At 39.8% G+C, this 22,218-nt stretch overlaps 1 protein-coding gene across 4 annotated transcripts in view; it reads right to left on the bottom strand.

Annotated features, from left to right (window-relative positions):
- Window positions 1-22,218, bottom strand: part of PFKP (phosphofructokinase, platelet) — a 299,364-nt gene that overhangs the window by 155,218 nt on the left and 121,928 nt on the right. For all 4 annotated transcript variants that reach the window (XM_085631901.1, XM_085631900.1, XM_085631899.1 and 1 more), the window contains exons 6-8: window positions 11,851-11,895; window positions 11,629-11,737; window positions 10,455-10,550 (exon numbers count right to left, since the gene is read on the bottom strand). In XM_085631901.1, coding sequence (XP_085488027.1) covers window positions 10,455-10,550; window positions 11,629-11,737; window positions 11,851-11,895 — 250 coding nt within the window. The remainder of the gene's footprint in view (window positions 1-10,454; window positions 10,551-11,628; window positions 11,738-11,850; window positions 11,896-22,218) is intronic.

The raw sequence follows: 22,218 nt of genomic DNA on the forward strand, positions 1-22,218 counted from the left end.
AACTTAAAGCCATCTTAGATCAGGGTGGGTCCATTGCCCTGATCCTGTTTGACCTTAGCATGACCTTTGACACTGTCTCCCACTCAGTGCTAGTCAAAAGGCTGGAAGAAGTATGCATAGCTGGAACAGCACTAAAATGGTTTACCTCCTTCCTATAAAACAGAACTTTCAAAGTATGTTGGGAAGTCACACTATTGGAAATTCACTCTTTAAAATGAGGGGTCCTTCAGGGGTCCTCACCGAGCCCTGTCTCGTTCAATCTGTATGTCCTCTCACTAGCAGAAATCATAAAGGCTCATGGTTTCTCCTCAATTTCCTATGCTGATGACACACAGATTACCATCTCCCTCTCCCATCAAACTGATAGGACGTCCATCCGACTTAACAATTGCCTCAAACAGGTTGTAGACTCATTGGCGGCAGGCAGTTTGAAATTAAATGGTGAGAAAACGGAAGAGGTGGTGATGGGAAACAACGCCGCCAAGTGGATGGAGTTGAATTGGCCCGACTCTCCTGCCAGTCAACCCACCCCTAAACTGGAGGTCAAGCAGTTTGGCTTCTGGCTTGACAATAAGCTCTCTATGGCAAATCAAGCAAAAATATTGGCGGTAACATGTTTTGGTATGCTAAGGACTTTGCCAAAGCTGTTGAGATGGCTACCTGAACCCTCGCATAGGGTAGTAGTGCCAAGCTTAGTCATATCACAACCTGATTATGGGAACGCCCTGTACCTGGGAAGTCATAAATCGGTCAAAAAGACTCCAGGTTACTCAGAACGCCGCTGCCCATATACTTTTGAAAGTTTGCAACTGTGGCCCTGGCAAACCTGCACTGGGTCAGTGTTAAAACAGGTTAATTTTAAGGCACTTCGCCTTGCCCATCAAATAATAATGGTATACTATATTTAAAGGCGTCAATTGGAGCCCATTACGGTCCTGGGGCCTTTCCCAGGGCAGTTTTATTTAGGGCTACAATAACCTCTTTGATGTCAATTGGCTTCAAAGATACAAACATTAATACATCAGATCGATCTCTAAGTAGAAGGATGGCAACATTCTCTAGACTGAAAATCCCTCCAAAATTGCAGCTTTCATTTATGGCTTTGAATAATTGCTTATGGGAAATATGAAGTCCAGCAGGGGAAAAATGCTTTTGCTTGTACATTAGGCATGCAAAATTAAAATAATACATTCTATAGATTTCGGACAGAACCAAACATACCCTTGATGGGACCATCGGTTAATCAGTTTTTATGTAAACTGAACTAACATTGTGCAACAAATTGAAGTGATGCAAAACACTATGAGTGAATCAGACCGGCAAAGGTCAAACATCTACCTGTTAGCTCATCCAGCGTTGATGGAGTCAAAGGAGACAGTCAGTGACAGGAAGTTTACTTATGGATTAGGCTTCCCAATTGCATTGGGACACGTCACTAGATAACCAAGGACAATATTCAAGGACTGCATGCATGCGTGCAAGTATACGAGAGTGAGAAAGAGACAGAGGTAGGGAGGGAAAAGGAAGGGAGTGAGAGATAGGGTAGAAGGGTAGAAGGGACGTGCGGAAAGACGAGAGCGTATACAGAAAAATGACAGGTGTCAGTATCATTTTTTTTTTTATTTGGTCTAACGGGTGCTTGGGTAATATATCAGGAGCTTAGGATGCATGACAGGAGACATTAAGTATATTTAGATGTGGGTGAGCCGCTGAAAGCTCGAGCCAGGCTCGAGCCTGAAGCCTGGCTCTGGCTCTGGCTCTGGCTCAGCTCAATGTCCTGGTGGAACTTAGAACCCATAACGCTTTCATGTGGCTTCTACTACTCTGTTGCACTACACTCTTGCACTAAGAGGTAAAAACAAAGCATTAACATTTGAGGTAAAAAGGAGGGATAAATAGATATCCATTTAGTGTCTATTTTGTTAAACCGAAAACCTGGATAAATCACAGCTTCCCGCTTAACCAAATAGTGTGATTTAAGGCAATTTCAAATACAGTCCAGAACACCAGATGTACAAAACCCTATTGTATTTGATTTAATAGATTATAATGTTAATGTATAAGAATCTGGTCGCACGATAGCTGTCTTGCCTCTGAGTTCACTAATTGCACTGTCGCCTGGGTGTAGGTGGAAGCAGGAATTGTTCAAACTTTAGGTTTAAAAACTACCACATAAAAAATATACTTTTAAGTGCAGTATTAGCCTATAATGTGATATATCAATGTCAAAACTTACACGTTAGAGAAATTCACTTTTTTTAATTTGAAAAGACATTATCATATTTTAACTGATGTTTGTTGTATGATTTTAATGTCAAACATTTTCAAGGATTATCTCTGGGGTATAAGATTCAAACCAGACCCTTGGTTCGACTCTGGCTTGGCTCACCCTGTTAATTTGTTGGCTCGCCCTCCTCTAGTACATTGTTTACATTTGGAAGCCTGAGGTGCCATGGGGAGGATGGGGGACGCATGGAAGAAGTCACATGCATTTCTGTTAATGTTATGGAATTCTATGATGGAGGTGAGGCTAGGCGACATGAGACATCAGATAATGGTGTTTCTGTTTGTATTTCGGGCTTGAGGAGAAGAACTGTGGGGGAGAGAGGGGGGGGAGAGAATGTCAGGAAACACTGTGCGGTGATTCACAACGCACCGTAAGTACAACTAAAAATAGATTAATTTATAAGTGCAATAGAGTCACTAAAAGATTAACATATGATTAATATTACCACAGAATAGTGTAATATTACAAATGGTTTAACCTCTTCCCACAGCAGGGAGTGGGAATTCAAGGATGTTTTTCTCCAGTAAAATTGGCCAGTTGTTCCTGCACCATGCAAATCTAGGTGTGGCAACAACCTCCCACTTATGATTGAGAAGAGTGTAATTCTAACCAGGGATTCTACCTCGTCCAACTCATAAAAGGACCAAAGAGACACTGCCTGGGATGTAAGCTCCTGTTCTGAATTAAAGACAAGGATGTATGTCGTTACAACGCACACTTTTACAACGCATGCACTTACAACGCATTTTTTACAACGCAACATCCACTACAACGCATTCCATTACATAGCATGACACTACAACGCATTTTCAAAAACTACCATTACAACGCATTCCATTACATCGCATACTACCTTTACAACGCATACCATTACAACGCATAATTTTAAATTGCATTTAAGGTAAGTATTGGATAGTATAGGGGTAAAAATTACTATTCTAACTCCAGGGGGTGCAACAGTAGGGTAAGTGTTGGATAGTATAGGGGTAAAAATTACTATTCTAACTCCATGGGGTGCAACAGTAGGGTAAGTGTTGGATAGTATAGGGGTAAAAATTACTATTCTAACTCCAGGGGGTGCAACAGTAGGGTAAGTGTTGGATAGTATAGGGGTAAAAATTGCTATTCTAACTCCAGGGGGTGCAACAGTAGGGTAAGTGTTGGATAGTATAGGGGTAAAAATTACTGTTCTAACTCCAGGGGGTGCAACAGTAGGGTAAGTGTTGGATAGTATAGGGGTAAAAATTGCTATTCTAACTCCAGGGGGTGCAACAGTAGGGTAAGTGTTGGATAGTATAGGGGTAAAAATTACTATTCTAACTCCAGGGGGTGCAACAGTAGGGTAAGTGTTGGATAGTATAGGGGTACAAATTACTGTTCTAACTCCAGGGGGTGCAACAGTAGGGTAAGTGTTGGATAGTATAGGGGTAAAAATTACTATTCTAACTCCAGGGGGTGCAACAGTAGGGTAAGTGTTGGATAGTATAGGGGTAAAAATTACTATTCTAACTCCAGGGGGTGCAACAGTAGGGTAAGTGTTGGATAGTATAGGGGTAAAAATTACTATTCTAACTCCAGGGGGTGCAACAGTAGGGTAAGTGTTGGATAGTGTAGTGTAATATTATGCGTTGTAATGGTATGCGTTGTAAAGGTAGTATGCGATGTAATGGAATGCGTTGTAAAGGTATTTTTTAAAAATGCGTTGTAGTGTCATGCTATGTAATGGAATGCGTTGTAGTGGATGTTGCGTTGTAAAAAATGCGTTGTAAGTGTAGTGCGTTGTAAAAGTTGCGTTGTAAAGGTTGTTCCCCTAAAGACAAAGATTCTTGTAGACTGCTAACCTGGCTGTAGGTGGCATAGTCAGGTTAATAAGGTCCTAGGCCCAGCTCTGGCCATGCTGCTTCATTGCTCTTGCTCCTGTCTTCTCCTTGCTTTTTTCCCTGCTTTGTGTATGCCGTCTCCTTGCTTTTCCCTCTTTCTCACTGTTTTCTCCCCCAATTTTTGCATGCCTTCTCCTTGCATTTTCCTCATTCTCACTGTTTTCTCCCCCAATTTTAGCATGCCTTCTTCTTGCATTTTTCCACCATTCTTGAGTGCCTCTCCTGGCTTTTCTCTCATTTTCAATGTTTTCTCCTTGCTCTTTCCTCCGTTTTTTTGCAGCCTCCCCAAGCAACTCTGTACCACCATCTCACTTCCGGAATTCCGAAGGGCCCTCAATACCTGGCTGTTCACACGACCCTTCGGGACCTGCAAGCCTGGATAGTCTGTCGGGTGATTAGTCGCCGCACATCACAAATCCTCATTGATTGAATATGGAAAAATGCTGACATTTAAATTGCTTGGATATCAAATCTTTTAAAATTTGTGGCAGGATAAGTAAGAGTGTTAGTTCAATGCCCTGAGATTGCAGGGACAAAGTGGTGCAAACTGCAGGGATAATCAACTTTAGTGCAAACAATGTAAAAAGCTATTTTGCTTAGAATGTCTATATTTGCACAGCGTCAAAACTGCTTTGCGCTAATCCCCTTGCTAACTTATGCAAATCAGGTCATCTTTGTAATGGGAAAACCCAAAAAACACAAGTTCGGTGAAAATACAGCTCTACTAAAGTAGCACAATAAGGTTTTTGCACCAAATTGCAATGTATTTTACCCCAAAGAAAACATCTTACTTGTATGACCCCTGTGCTGTTTTCTACAAGTAAGGCTTTGTACTGCAGGGGATCTCTTAAGTACACATCTGACACTAGGCACTGCTGATTCACCTTTGCACCACAGTGCGAGGCTGAGCATCATGCAGAGCAGCCATTTTAAGTGTGAGTACCACTGGTAACCTTATCATCAGGTGTCTCTTACTATTTCTTGAGCTGATTTATATTTTGTTCATCATACAACACAGCACTGGAATTGTTCATGCAATTCTCCATTGCTAGAAGTATAGTCAATTTGGGCCGGAGACTCATGAGTTCCAATGTGTTGATATGTGATTTTGCTCTGGAATCTGACAAGAATTAATGACAAATCAAATGCTCAAGAGGGCTGTCCCCTCAAATCTGGATGAATCTATGTGATCAGAATTAAATGGTTCGGTGATCGAGGAAATGCAGCGGCCACCAGATATCGAAGTTGTCAAGAAGGAGCACATCTTCAAATGGCTGCGTATGAAATAACTTTGCTTAAGCATTTTTAATCTTGGCATGACTGTAATGCAAAACGTAACAAAGACTATCAGATTAAGATCCTTGGAAGACATTTGTGAGAGTTGGCATAATGTAAGGAACCTCTTCTGGCTGACTTGAGAAAATGACCTCACAAGGACAGTGTTGAATAAAAAACCTTGAAGATGGAGCCTTTTAAATTTTGCTGATAACCACAGAGATACAATTAGGTCTGAAGCCATTAGAAGTTTCTTATTTGTGTTATACTAACATATGGTCTTATTAGTGAGTGATGTCATCAAAGTTGGGAAGCAACTGTTTCCCCATCTCCAAGGAAAAAAACTGGACCACAACTGACCAAAGTGTCAAACTCAGCACTTATATAGTTCAGACTCTTACCTTTCCTAAATAGCTATGCAAATTCAATTGGGGGTATTTGCTTCTTCCTTTACTACTCTTTCGTTTTCAAAGATTTTTCCATGTGGCCTCTTTATTTATTCTTTAGTTAGTCACTTCCTAACCTCTCATATAATTTAAGAGTCCCTTTCTGGTCAATTAGTGATGACACCAATCTGTATTTTCACTTTTGAAGCCATCAGCAGACACTTGACAAAAATCAATCAAGTACCAGATAACATCTAGATGAGGCCTGGGTGTGAAATTCCGCTCCACTCGCTGAGTTTTTCCCACTCTGCGCTCCACGCAGCACTCGGAGTTCCAAAAAACTCACGGAACGGATTTTTTCCTCGTTCATGCTCGCCAACGTTAAGTGGGCAAGTGAGGAAAAATGAACTCCAGACAACCTTCCAGTGAGATTTCTCAACGTGGGTGGTCGCGGATGGCCGCTACCTCTTGCGTTGAGAAACCTTCTATTACAGAAGGAGCTGCTGCTCAAGTAGAGTATCTACTCGAATGGCAGAAAGAAGCAGCGCCCTCTTGCGCTGTGCATGGTGCAGTTGGCACCGATTTTCCAGCATGGGACAAACACCTGATGCTAAAAAATCAGCACGAACGGCGCAACCTAACAAACCCTGCCACTTGCTGAACTCCACGTAGTATGGCTGAGTTTTTTGGACACAACCATGCCTAAGGGCATATCATCAAGGACAGGCGATAATTATCGCTAAGCGCGCTTAGCGCTAGGATAATTATCACCGGGCAATGTGGAATTTTATCGCTGAGATAGCGTGCTATTAGCAATGCTCATCTCAAAAGTGATAAAATTCCAAGCGCTAACTGCCAAATGTGAGATGATCGCTGGAAATCCAGCGATAATCTCACAAAGTTTGGCGATAGCTTGATGATAGGGCAAGGCATACTTAGCCATGATATCCACCTTACATAGGATATCATGGCTAAGTCAGTCTTGAAGCAGGCATAAGGAAAGTAGCGATAACAGAGGTTATCGCTACTTTGCTTGTCGCTCTGCAGGTTAGCGTGCCCATTGATAACTGGAGAAATTTTGCTTAGCGACATTTATCCAGTTATGTCAGGGCAGGAACGCCCACTTTGCATCTCATTAGAGATGCAAAGCTGGGCGTTCAGAATACAGGCGATAATGCAAGGTTTCACACGATAGCGTGACCTTGCAGATTAGGCGATAAAATTATCGCCGCTTTTCGTCCGAAAACGGACGCAAAAGCGGCGATAATTTTTTATCGCCTTGTTGATGATGATATGCCCCTGAGTTCCTTATAACAGGAGTAGTCTCATCACTGGCATAGCTTATTTAATGGAAATGTCCACGAAGAAATCAATCATCACCCTCAAACTCACTGACAGCTTATGTAAGTAGCATTAATAGTCCTTGATCTGCTAGATATCTGAACAGAACTCAACTCATCCTGATTTGACTCATCCTGCTTTGGTCTGTGTTCAAGGAGGCCTGTTGTGTCCTGTAGAGATCGTCCTGTGTGGTGGTGTAATGCCGGCCCTTACTTCCCTGAGGGGAGACCACATTGGCCACCACATGCCAACATTGAAAGTAAGCATTCTCTTGACAAACCTAAAGTACTGTAGTACAAAACCCTAAATGAGTCTCCATTGGACTTGTTTCATCTACTGCCCCTTCTGTAATTACGTTTTGCTGGTAAAATACTTCACTCCACTTCAGCAAGATATTATTTATAAAATGAGCCTCTTATGTTCAAGATTAGCTTGAATTTACAATGAATCTTCTATATCATGAAGTCGCAAGTCCACAAGAAACTCAAAGGGTGACTCTTCTCCAATGATCTTCCGCAGACATGGTATTTGGTAAGTGGAGGTACAGAACATCAAGTATGGAATATCAAGTTACAAGAATATTATAGATAAGGTACCAACGATCAATAAGGAGACGTTGGTGTACATATATGTGGAGTTAAGTAGAAGAAATCCATACTAATCTATATATACTTACCTTCTTGATATTTTGGACCTCGATATTTTGACTACGATGCTCTAGTAACTCAATATTCTATTCTGGATATTCTACAACCTCTTTGATGCCCTTCTCCTGCAGCTTTGTTTGACAGATCATATGCTAATGCAAACACAGCATGTTTCAGGATAGCAGCGTGCTATACAAATCATTTTCATTCATTCATTCATTCTCAAGATAAAAAGTCTTCCTATTCCTGGGATAGAGAAACTCATTATAATTGCCAGTAAGGAATCCCACTACTGAATGTTTTGTTGTAAATGAGGCAAAAAAGAAGATCCTACAAAATGAGCAAAGGAAACCAAAAGGAGGAAATTGTGGTGAAATGTTGTATGGGCGTTTTCTTTCTCCCACATAGAGGGTATGGAATGAGATCGGTGTACTCTGTTTTTCTTTCCTGATCCCTTGCAACCAACACCTAAATGATGCTTCTTCTTTCATTACACCTGGAATAATTAAGTGTTTTCCAAGCAGGGAACTTTACTGTATCTGATCTTCATTCATGAAGGGAATCTGTTGGGGAAGTTGTTTATTCATCATTGACAAATCAGACCATTCTCCATAATAATATTGTTTATATTTGCTGCATACTTAAACGGTATAGCCGATGTCAAGAAAGCTGTCAGTCAAAGAGCATAATGAAACCTAGGTATTTTCAGGAAGCCTTAAATACCCATTTCCATTAGTGGATATTATGTTGAGTGTGGTCAGAGGTAAACTTGATTATTTGTCACTTCTGATGCGTAATTCAGTTTTTGCTGCTGCATTCCTGCAACTAAGCTTTCAGACCAATTGGACTGACATAGCAATCAGATGACACTAACATTTGTTCTGGATAGTTGGAAGCGTGATCCATCCTGGCAGTGCCTCCATCCAGGATATGTCTTTGGTGGAAAATAAATGATCTTTTCATGATTGATAAAATGAGGGCAGCGATCATCTTAGTGGTTGCCCTAGAGGGCAAATTTAAGCTAGAGGGAAGTCTAACAAATATATTTTTTGTGCCATACTGTCCCACTGACCTCAATCGAATCATATCTGGAATGGCATGCTCCCCCAAGGCCTGGATCTCTAAGAATACCATTGATTAAATATGTTCTGTTAGTTAGGGGTGCCAATGGTTGTTAGATTATTTACCTGTTAACTTTCAGATAAAATGGTGCTATGGTGCCCAAAGAAAGCACTTATAGGCCACCTGTCAGTGAATTAGTGTGAGCGAGTGAGTAAGTGAGCTGTAAGTGATACATAAAGCACATCATTGCAACATGCACGAGCTAGATGGCATATTTATATCTCCTCTATCACTGTCCTATTGGAAACACACTCACAATCTTTTTGGAGTGTTAGCCATGGTATATCAATCACGCAGAAGTAAATATTCAAAGGTGAATCGATATGAGACACACTTAGTAATCACAGAGCTGGAGCAAAAATCAAGGTAAGTAATTACTGGTGAGTTCCCATTGATACCCACGATCTCCTTGACCTCAGGCTCAAAGCTATACACCACCTGTAGTACTATTGCCTGCACAACAGCATGCTGGCAAATGCCTACCGAGTGGCGAACATGGGTTTTTTAAACCTTGGCTGAATTTGTGAAAAGTACGTCCGATTATTCCACATAACCTCCAGGTCTAGAGTCACCAATGGTTGTATGAATGTACAACACTGGTAAGTGCCCTTACCAAGCATTTTCTACCATGCATGTTTTACCACAAATGTTTTTACAAAATATGCCATTACCACGCATTGTTTTTATATTTAAAAACAATGTATTTGTGGGGTGAGACCACCCCACCCTCAACTTACCATAAATGTGTGGTAAAGGCATGCATTGTAAAGTCATGCATGTGGTAAAAATATGCGGGCTAAAAAATGCGTGGTAAAGGCACAATGAGGTAAAAACCTTGTTGTAAAGGCTGTTTCCTGTCACCAATGAGTCTATTTATCTTAATGCTATGAGCAAAAGTGGGCAGAATCTTGCTTAGCATTCTTGACTCTCAATTTCACTCGCTGCTAGGACACCACATCTTAAACGTTCCTCCAGAAGTTATCATCAGCCTCGTGCAAGCCCTCAGTTCGAAGTCAAACATTTATGGGCAGATTTACAAGCCCCTAGCACCACTTTTGTGTCATTTTTAACATGGGAAAAGTGACGTAAGAGTGGCGCAAGGGGCTTTTAAATACGCCCATAGTGGTTTCTCTCCACCATAGGTAGGTGAATGTCTTCTTAACAGATGTTTAAGAATTTGTCTCATTCATCATAAAGCTATGGTTCATGCACTTCAAATTACTTAAAGAATCTCTTTTAAAAGTCGCCTCGTTCACCAGCTGTTAAATTAGTGTTCATAATACCACAATACATACCGTTATTTACCGTATTTAAGTAAAATGGGCTGGCCCACGATTGCAACAAAAATATTATACAAATGCAAGCCCCAAGATTTTTGTTGAAGGAGAAAGCAGGATTCTGTAACATATTGTCATTTATGTATATTGAAGTTGAAAAGACAGAATCAAACACAGAAAACTGGCACAAGGGTGTAAAATTAAAACGCAAACTAATTTACTAGGAAGTTGGTACTCACATCCTTAACAATTTCTGATGTTATAGGTTTGTTGTTGGAATCGATGGCTCCTTCTGACACAATAATGATGTTCAGTCTTTTTCTCCTTGCACGATTCTGTGATATAAAATTAAACCATTCAGGATAAAAAGAAAATAGTTAGATTTTTTTTTTTTTAAATATGGCTAGAGATAATTCTCGAGGTAAAATAGCATAAAAAGGCAACCCAGTTGCTTTCGGTATTACGCATGGGAATGAGCTGCAGTAGAGTTTCAGCTTAGATTACTGCGTGTATTTCATAATTGGTATCCCACAGACATTTGCTGGCACTAATGAGTCCCATGATTTTTGAGAAGGAATGTTGTATTACATCATCAGCATAAATCAACAGAAATATAACCTGCTTACCAATTACACTGCACAGCTGTGCACTACCAGAAACCAAAGAGAACTTGTCATTACCCTGAATATCTTTACAGCATGATCCCAGCAATACATCTTATGAGTTGTTCAACAGTTGGTCAAAAAAGTGTTGGTCAATATTTTCTCACTTGTACCATTTGAGCAATTGACTGGACCTTTCTAAAGGACATGCAACATTGCTGTTAATCTTATTTATTTGTTTATGTGTACCTCGCCATAACATTGTACAACGGTTCCTCTACTACATCCAAGATATATATAATATGGAGACATTGCACTCATATCGAGAAGGTACATCAGAAAGTTAAGGAGAAATTATTACAAGGCCAAAAACAGATCAGTATGTATAAAAGTACCCCATGTTCTTTGTTCGCTGTATATCATCACTTATTTTTAAATCTCTTTTTAGCTGACTGTTTTCCTTCTCTAGTTTTAAATGATAACAAGGAGATGGGTTTCCATACAGCAGATAACTCTTAAAGGAAAAAACACATTATACTCTGCTGGTCTAGGCGCACTTCCTTAGCCTCAATGATCAACTCCATTTGCTTTTTGTGATGCTAAATCCAGAGCTGAGTAACACTTGATTGCTATGTAGTAACAGGGTTAAATATATACTGTACTACATTGTTCTTACAGTGAACTAATTGCAATAAGTTGATACCGGAAAACATATGTGGATACCAGTATATGTGAATACTTTTAATTGCTTATTAAGAATAATAGTCCAACCTGGATCAACACTGATTTAAATATCTAGTTAATTATTTACCTCAGAAAGTTTAGAGCACATCAAATCCTCCCATCCTTCTTGGGGAGGACTTTCGGGAATAAATACCCAATCTGCACCGCAGGCCAAGGCACTCACAAGAGCTAGGTACCTGTGCAAGACAGTAGGCATATCACTCCAAGCAAGGAACTAAGTTTAGCAATTTTGTCATTACAATTATGAATACAATTAAACAAAAAGTTAATGAAAACTAAAGGTACATACCCACAGTGTCTTCCCATGACCTCCAAGACAAAGGTTCTCTGATGGCTGCAAAGACAAATGAGATCATATTTATTACAACAGCTCTGCATGATCTAGAACACAACAATGACCGCATATTGATCCATGTAAAAAATCTTAGCCCAGTTAGTGGTAATAATCTCTAAATTGCAACTAAACTCGTTTCGATGATAAGGCATCCCATTAAAGCATTTTCTTATCTGGAAATATCCTCCGTTCTACTGTACGTGCCACTTCTAATAGATGACATATTCATTAAATTAGTTGTTCAACAAACAAACAGATCTTTAACAAACAGCATGATACAGTTAAAACATTTATATACAATTATATTTAAGTGTTTGCTAGTCTCAGCATTTACTTTCTTGTTGGTTGGTTGCATGTTCTCATTTTAATCTCAAATAGTTTCTAGCTAAATTATACCAATTACATTTCACGTTTTTTTCACAATTAGATAGTGCTGAAAATTATACCGGGTGCCTTTGTTCAACACTCTGTTCCTCTCTGGATAGGTTTATTTTCTACAAATACCAACATATATCTACATACATACAAAGAAAAAAAAACGCACTACCTCTGACCCGACACTCTACGCTTCCCACAAAAAACTTATCTTCTCTGGGCCATGCTCCTTGTTCAGCACCCATGTTCTTGAGCACAGTTTGTGCTCTAAAAGTACCAGTACATACATGTATACATACCCAGAGGTGCAATTTCTTTTAAATACAATAAATGAATACAAAATATTCAGAAAATATGCCTTTACAGTAAAATATGTGAATAACAATGTGTATTCTGCTTAGAAAAATCGACTCAGAAAAAACTTCTCCTTTTCAAATCTATATCTTTTGAACTTTACAAGACATATGGGTAATTTAATGTCACAGCTGGCACCGCTTTAGAGTTCCATATATGGGCGCTGGTTAGGTCTTTCGGGAGTGACCTCTATGCCCAGTAAATATGATGCAATTATTAATTATTTTGAGGATCCTGGTACACCTATGCTCATTAAAAAAAAAAGCAAATAAAACTACTGATTTCAGTCTTGGTTTGCTTTCATTGTTGCTTTATTATGACAACAGTTGGAACTTATTTCAACCAAAGAAATGACCTTTTATCAAGGATGCATTCTTGAGGCGAATACTACTCAGATAGATGATTACAAAGAGATGCATTACACATATGTATAACATTTGCACAATTTATTACTAAATGGAGACCAATGTATTGATTGACCTTGTTAAATTACTCATTTCCTTGGGCGATACGTGTCAACTGAATTGTCATTGCTTGCAATTATATAGCAATGATGAAAGCAAACCAAGATGGAAACTGATTGGGGTCGGTTCACAAATTGCATTTTCTAGTATATTTAGTACAATAGTACTACTAAAGTACTACAAAATGCTATTCACATAACAACATGAAGAAGTCTATCCTTCTGCCTCTCGTATCTTTTAAGTGAAGAGACGTCCAACCACACTGCAGAGGTCTCCTAACAAGTAAGTATACCGTTTAGGAGTAAATGTGGGAGGGATGGGGAGAGGCTGTAAAATGTGGAATTCTTACTAGTACAGATTAGGAGTTAAGGGAGGAGTAAGGAAGGGTTAAGGTAGAGGAAGGAGCTGTTTAGGGATGGACATGGACCCACTCACAAAAGAGTAGGCCCATCGCTACTCACAAACTGCACTTCTATAATTACTACAGCCAAAAGGGACCCATAATAATTGTAAATGAACTCCCATGCAGAGCTGGAATAAGTCCAACACCAAACCTGGCCAACAACTGATACTGCAACACACACCCATATAAAATAATGATGGGAGGATGTGCTTAAAAAAATCCCCATATGAGCTCATGTTAAAATAATAAGTTTTTTAAATTGTTTAGAAAGCTAAATACAATTGATTTACTATTGAAAAATTGTCAAAAATATGGCATAATCAATAACTATATTTATATATGCTAATAACCGTTTTAAATGTAAAAATTAATATAGTATTAATGTGTATGTATTAAAAAGAACTAAATTACTGATAATTCTATACATCACTTTGAATCATTTTAAATGCATATTAAAATATATATTTTAATATACTTCAGAAAAATTATTTTATTTTAATTTAATATATTTGAGATAATGTTCTTTTAAATGCATTTTTCAAATAAATGTAACTTATTAATGCAGTAACATTATATTATATTATTCTACATTAAAAAAAATAACATTAATATTTAACTTAAAAATATTTTATCTAATTTTTGAAAAAGTTTAATAAACTTGTAAACTGTTACATATTGTAGGAAATAGCCTTTTCTGCATGGTCAGGCCAGATTTTTTGGCCTTTTGTTAGATCCTAATGTTAACATGTCCCTACAGTGACTAGCACTATTTTCACTGCGGCAGACCTTCCTGTCCTATGCTGAAAACCAGTGCACCAGTTAAAATACTAATACTGTATCTCGGGAATGGGACTAGCTAGAAAAAGAACTAAACAACAGTTTTATAGATATTATAAATTCCATTTTAAGGTGAGCCAGATTTTTTTTATAAATGTTTAGGAAAATCAACTTTTAGAAAGTTACCTTTTCCCTGCATGAAGTTCCAAGAGGCTAATTTGCATTCATTCTCCAACTTCTCCAGGCATGAACTTGGCCTGAATAAGGTGTGCATGATATGGGAAGTTGCTCTAAGGAGCTACACAAGCGGTCACTGTGATTGACAGGGCAACTTCAATGGTTAGGGTTAAACCTTTAATGATCAGCAGAAGGGACGGGGCAGTACCCATCCTATTGACAGCACAGTGTCAAACAGTGCTTGACAGGTCTGTTGAGCAGCATTTAACACTTGAAAAGGAGAGAGCATGATACCAAGATGATTCTGCTTTTGTCCTACCAGATTTCTGTCTTTGGGTTTACATATAATCCTTGGGCCACACTTGAAGACAGAGAGAGCAGGATGCCAAGAAAGTTCTTGCAGATCCACTGTCTGGTGGCTGAAGGACTCTGGTTTTATGCTACCAGACTTCTGTCTCTGAGTTTATTGCGGTTACAGTGGCTGCCTCAAACTGTACTTTACTCTTAGATGTGGAATGACAGTAGGATTACCATATTACAACACCCCCACACAACCCCAGCACTTAAAGCCCAGGTTTAGTGTGGCTGAAGACTTTCGCTATCTTAAAAATGCCCAAAGTGGGTAAGGTTGTCACGGGAAAGCTTACCCTATTGGTTAGAACGTGCCCCATAGCCATTCCCACCCACTAGCTGGTGCCAGGCATAAATGTGTCATTTCCAGGCACCCACTTCAGAACACTGCTGGACATGAGGAAGAACAGAAGAGACTAGACCTGCTGCCTGTGACCTGAGAGGAGCCCTGAAGGACTGAACCTGCTCCCTCTTGTACCCAGGACAAAGATGTGGACTCGAAGACTCTAAGTAGCCCCCCTGAGGTCCTAGCGGGCTTTAGAAGTGCACTCATGTGGTGGATTGGGACTTAAGCTAAAGTCACAAGGTAAAATCTTTGGTCAGGAGGAACCTCGTTAATATATCTGACCTAAGCTCCATCGTGGTCAGCGTCAAATTGTGTCTAAGTTCCGGTCTACCACGACTGTTGACTATCACTGGCGGTTTGTGCTTCTTGGCTTTATTCTTACTTAAAACTTTAAAGATTCATACCTCTGGTTTCTTTATTGGATTGATGTCATTTTGTTTACAAAAATGTACTCCATCTAATTCAGTTTGGGATTTTTATTGTTTAGCATTCTGACTTCATACAATTTTGGCACTGCTTAAATACTTACCATAATGCCCTAAACTTAGGCTGTTTGGTCAGCATCAAAATGACCAGGGGGTTGAACCCACCTTAATTTAGCGACTTCAGGGGTTCACTCTGGCAAGGTCTGTTGTTATTCCATGAGATGGGTAGTCACCCACCCCAAATAATAGCCCAAATTCATACACCAATACTTTCTCATACTGGCCTCTCTACCCCGATTCTGGAGATCTCTGCCAAGTGTGTGGAATGTCAAAATACAGTTGTTAAGTCACTACAAGTAGTAACTTTACAGTCGTATTGGACATTTTTAGTGACTACACACCATATTTCAGGAGATGAGACAACCATTACACTCAATATTGGCCCTATCACATAGAGATGGCTGTATCACATGAACTGATAACTGTTAACGTATAAAATTGTCGACTGTAAAGCTACTGCCACTATCTGGATCTGCGAGCTGTTAAGTTGCACAATAGATAAACAGAATTATAAGTGTTTAACAGTGAATAACAGATATTTTTTTCACTGATGGATTCTGAGTGACATCAAATAGAACAGAAAAGAAAAAGTACCCAATTATGATACTTTTTCCTACCTAAAGTTTGGCACATTTTTAGCACTTTTAGCCCATTCGATATTATTCCAAAAACTTACTGTTTTTTATTTTACATTCCAAACATTCTCTCGCATCCAGTACTTAGCAGATTTCCCATACATTTACTCCATGCCTTTCCACTGTGACGGATTGCAGTAATGGGTATTTATTTTTCAGTCTAAATATTTTTAGTTTTTTCAGGTAGCATTCTAGGGTGTGTATATATAGGTCAGTAAATGAAGCCAGACAAAAGAACGGCGCGCATGCCTTTGTCTGGCCGCACAGCATCTGCTCACTGATGCCCAGTACACTTCTGTGCTGCTGCCAACACTTTAAGTATTTAATACACGATTAAATACTTGACAAAGTGAGAAATACCTTCAGACTGCCAACAGCAGGACGCTAAAACCACATTGGCTAGACACAGAGACAAGTGGAGTGGAAACTAGCGGCACAAACTATGCGTTGGGGGGGGGGGGGGTTTAAAAAAAATGCAAGGTCACTTCTTAGTTTTGTAGTCTGGATGATACAGAAATCTCAGATCCTAACCATTGAAAAACTAAAGGACGCAATTCATGATTTTTATCTTGCGAGAAGTATGTTTACACCCTTCTCACATTTTTAAAAGGGCATTTTTTGTATTTAACAAAAAATAACTGCATCACGAAATCGAATAAAAATAGAACGTATTGCCAAGTGGATGTGTATTTTCTTTAAAAAAAATAAGCTGTCTGCTACGCAGTGGTGTGTTGTTTTGGTTTTCAGATAATAGTGAACCAATTCTATTATTTGAGATATGCGGCCATTTGTATTTAATGATACATGTTCGTAAGTAAACGGTTAAAAAATGAACATGTATTTTTTTTTACTTACAAATGTAGTCTATTTTCCCCCCCACACTTTATTAAAGGGCACCTAAAGGCGCAGGTGGAGCTGATTTCTTGGTTCTGTCATTGTAATGCTTTTATGAGCACTTTTTTTTTACAGCTTTCTTCCATGTTGTGAAAATATATATTTTGAGCATGTTTATCCATCTGATGACTTTGATTTTGGAAGGATGTAGGACATTCCATATTTTAACCCTGGTACCAACAATCGGGGCCTATTGAGTACATCATAAGTTACTATCTTGCGTGGATAAGAGAACCCAAGCATTTGGTATAGAATATATGTTGTATCTTTTCCTAGTACACGTAATTTTGTTACATTTTTTCATAAAAATATGTTGCAACCAAATCACTGGCCGCAATACCAGCAGCAAACTTGAAATCGAGCAAGTTACGAAATTTGAAGAGTGAGTAGAGATAAAAACATAGCAAGTGTGGCTGTTAGTACTCAGAGGTTAGTTAGAACTTGTTGAAAAATGGGCACAGCGACAGGGAATATGTGAAAAGATCAGAGGCGCCTAGGTTGAGTTATGCTGCGTTCTGCAGCCAGCAGAACAAGCTTTGCAGCTCACCAATCTGTATTGCATGAATTTAGAGCCAGGAATATTTACAGAACAGTAAGGCTATACATAATTCTTTTAACGGTACGCTCTCCCTATCAAGGAACGACTGCAGCTTTTTCAAACGATAAAGAATGGGACCTTGCATCTACTTACCACCAGAAGGTGGAAAGCAGCATTTTGCACCACCTGTAAGTTATGCAGTCTCTATTTGGCGTGTTACAAAGTGTTACCATAGTCTAATCTAGACGAGGTAAATGCTCAAATCACATTATTTCTCAGAAAACCTGGAACCAGAGAAACGATATCAATGATTGTGTGCAAAGCAGCACAACAAGCACTTACTGCTTTATTTACTGTGCCACTTAAAGTAAGTTTGTAATCAAGATACAAACACAAATTACACATACACAGAAAAGACCAACTGGGAAGAAGTGTTTATGTCAAATTGCCGGAATCTTAAAATTGGAATCTTGAGTCACAAGCACCTCGGTTTTGTCTGCACTATGTTCCAGGAAATTCTTGGTCATTCATCTTCAGGGATTTAAATCCTATGTGGTATGGCACGTCACCTTCTCACACAGCAAAGTAGATATAGCAAAGCAGTACCCTTTGCCCTCCTCCTATTCAGCTTGGCACCAATCCCAGTGGAAGGGGGAGCGGCCCCAGGATTTGGTGACCTCAGTGGAGGGGGTTGGCCATTTCCATAGCGACACCGCTGACCAAGGTCCTGCCATGTTGGATTTAGGGAAAGGAAGCACTGTGAGATTGTTTACAGTTAAACACAATGGAGTGCTGCAAAAGTGGGTAGGGTCACCCCTGGAAACATTTATCCCAGTGGTTTGGTAGTGGCAAGGAGTTTCCCGACCCACAGGCTGGCACTGGGCTTTGTGGCACCTCAGAACACAGCTGGACCTTTGGAAGATTCAGAAGAGGACTTCCATTCTGTCTAAAGACTTGAGAAGCCGGAACCTGCTTTCATTGTACCCAGGACACCAGAAATAACTCTAACGGTCATAAGTCTGACTAGCCGTTTGAACTACAAGGGCATAACATACTCAAAGAGGCCTTTTTCCTGCATTCACAGATGGCCAGTTCCAACTGGATCTGCCCTGGATCCTGCTGCTGGCTTCTGTTGGAGTGTGTCTTGACCCCTTAAGTGGTGTTTCAAGGTCCTAGACCATCGGTGTCAAAGTGAACTTCTCCTGCCTAACCCTAAAACTTGCGATTTATACACGTTTTGCCAACTTTTTGACCTAAAAATCAATATGGGACCAGGATCAACCTGCCAACTAATCCGACAGATGGAGCTCTGCTGCTGGACCAAACATCCCCATGGCTCATACTATGTTCTTCTCCACAGTAGCAAATCCTTTTGAGTAGGTTCTTCCAACTGCAGAAACCGTTGATATTGAGCCCTCTTCAGCTGCAGTCTTGCTCCGCTGAGGAAATCCGAGCTCCATAAAAGTTTCTACGTCTGAAAGTAAAATGCTTCACTGGAGCCACCGTCAAAGCTGATCCAACCAACAGAGAGGACCTCCTGGATGCAAAATTTGAACTTCTCCCATTTCCTGACTAAAACAACGGCTTCATCCTTGGGATTTGTCAACATCAAGCTCTCCTCTACTGCCACCTCCTGCCTCTTGCCGAAGAAGAACTCTAAAAAATGTTTCTTAGTCAAAAGGTAAACTTGCTGACTGGGATAAACATGGTCCTTTTATCAGACCTGACCTGTGCTCCATCATGGTGAGAAGTAACGTTAACCTTCGTACCGGTCAAGTACAACCAGATGACTGCGGTTGGCGCTTCATGCTTTTTAGTACTATTTTTTAGTTTAAACTTTAAAAATTCATAACTCTGGTTCTACTAATTGGATATTTGGTGTTTTGGTGTCTATTATAATTTTCTTAATTTTTTCAAAATTGGTTTGGGATTTTTCTTGTGTTGTTTTTTGGCTTTATTACTGTTTGAGTACTGCATAAATACTTTACACATTGCCTCTAAGTAAAGCCTGTCTGCTCTGTGCCACAGCTACCTGGGGGTTGAGGTGTAATTAGCTCATTTAGTGGTTCACACTGACAAGGACTGTGATTATTATTTGAGGTGGGTACTTACCCCTACAAAATAATAACCCAATCTCTTACACATACACACTGTACTGCTAAAGGCTCCATGGGTATCTAAGAGCCTTAGAGGAATTGCAGGGAGTAGTGATAACTCTCATGCATCTCTTGGCTACCAGCAAAAAGATGTAAGAGTATAGCGGTACCCCATTCAAGAGACTTTGGGCACTTCATCTATCTCACTAACTCCCTCGCTGCTGCCTATATGTGGGAGGATTAGGGCAGTGTTGCAAAAAAAATGGCAAAGGCTTGCAGTGCCAGCTCAGCTCATCTACAGGTAGATTCAGGGATATGAAATGCAGCATCTTCAAGAAGGTGGCTGCAGTAGCTGTTTGGCCTTCCAGGGGCAGGTGTGTCTCAGGCTTTCTCTGCTCAAGCCAGTAATGGCAGCAGTGTCCAGTGACAAGGCAGGCAGGGGTGGTGGATCTCTTCATCTGCAAATTTGTGGCAGATTGTTGGGAAGCGCAAGTGGGCGACAGCCAGAAAATGTGCCTGTGCACGTACAACTTGCGAGGATAATATGGTGGCCTGCTCTATGTTGCCCAGCCCAACCGCATGATAAGATTTCCACCTGACTCAGGAAATCCATGTCAAGATGGCAGCATAATTATTTGCTTTCAATGACATGAAATCAATGAAAGATGGCCCGATCTTCCTGTGTTGCACTTCCCACTGTATAAAAGGGCTTTAACAAACTATCACAGTGTCGCAATGCAGTCAAATTCTTTTTTTAACAGAAATATAATCTCTTAGTTGCCTTTTTTCTCTTTTTGCAATTTGTTTGTTATTTTCTACAGAGATCCTTTCTCCAGCGTATTAGTGTACCGTAATGCCTGTTTCATTATTCAGGGCTGTTTTGTACCTGACCTTCTATAAAGGCAGATGTCCTCATCCCCTTTGACTACTCCATATTGCTCATTCAGCTGTTAAAAAGTAGATGCAATGAAAGAATAGATGGTAGGTGGAAGAAACTTGCAGGAAAGAGAGTTTGCAATATGAAATCAGAGAATGTCTTTGCATAGATTCCTTCTACTTGCCACTTTAGACACAACAGAAATATACAGCTTGTAGGACAAATAGGACTGCTGTATACGGACAAATGCATTGTAGGTCATACTTGAGATATATATAAATATGTAATTATTTTTATTAGAGTTGCTTGTGATCAGCCAATAAAAGAAGAAAATAAGCATAATAAGCACACAGCATCATTCATGAATCCTTGTTGTAAATGGCCTTAATAAACAGAATAAATATCATGAAACACAACCATACACATGCAAAATATAAACCTCAAAGAAACATATTAACCCAAACGTTGTTCATACATGCACGGGCGTTGGTGCCCTTAGCCTTAAGAATAGTTGACTCAAGTTCAAAAATCTGTAAAAACAATGTCCACCATTAAGAAACCATAGGGGGTGTAGGACAAACCCAAACTCTGCCAATGCACAGCCGGTCAACAGTAATCGCAATAGATACCATTAGGATTAATCTGGGATTAATATTGCTCTTGTGTGCTAGCATGATTCCTTAACCGCCAACTCAATATGGTGATCCAAGTGTAAGGATACAAACTGCACTGCGCCTGACCAGAAAGCTTTGAGTGTGGGGCATTTCGAAAACATAAGAGTAATATCAGCTCTTTGTAGACCTGATTTTTGACAGTAGGTCTTGTGGTCGGAAACTACTCTTAGACCATTTTCATATTCTTTCTGGGGTATAATATAGCATACACAAAGTCTGAAATTGCTGAAGTTTTAGGCTAACATTACAAACAGAGCAGCTAATAACATCACAGGCATTGGAGATTTCATTGACCAAAATATCCTGATCCAGCTTGGCACTCCATTTAGCGTCAAAACTAGACCTGTTATCCTCTCTGTCTGTGGAGATATTTCTATATAAAATTCTGATTGATGGCTTGCCTTCTGTGGTGAAAATATATTTCAGGATGTCGGCATCCTTGTCCCCAACCTTATATTCCTGGTTGTGTAAAAAAAAGTCTTGACTCTGTAAGTATTTAAAGTTGCGGAAGGTCATAGAGTGTCTCAGAGTAGAAAATGCTCGAATCCTGTCAGAATCAAAAATCTGACTCACGGTCTTAATGACTCGGTTATACCATCCTTTGACCACTGAGTTTTAAAAAATAGGTGGGAAAATAGGGTTACCTCTTGTGATGTAATGAGTGAATAGGTTGAAGAGAAGATCGGGTGCAAATTCCCCCCAGATCCGGGAGGCATCCTTAATGATCTTAAACTGAACCTGCTTGAATCGGAGCATCTACTTAGAAAAACCTGAAATACGGCCCCAATGCCATTTGATACCCTAGAGCGCAGCAGTCAGGGTCATGATATCTAAGGATATTTTTACTACAAGAGCCAAAAGCGGATGAAAAATACAT

The sequence above is a fragment of the Triturus cristatus genome, chromosome 10, assembly GCF_964204655.1.
Source record: "Triturus cristatus chromosome 10, aTriCri1.1, whole genome shotgun sequence".
NCBI classification, from domain to species: Eukaryota; Metazoa; Chordata; class Amphibia; order Caudata; family Salamandridae; genus Triturus; species Triturus cristatus.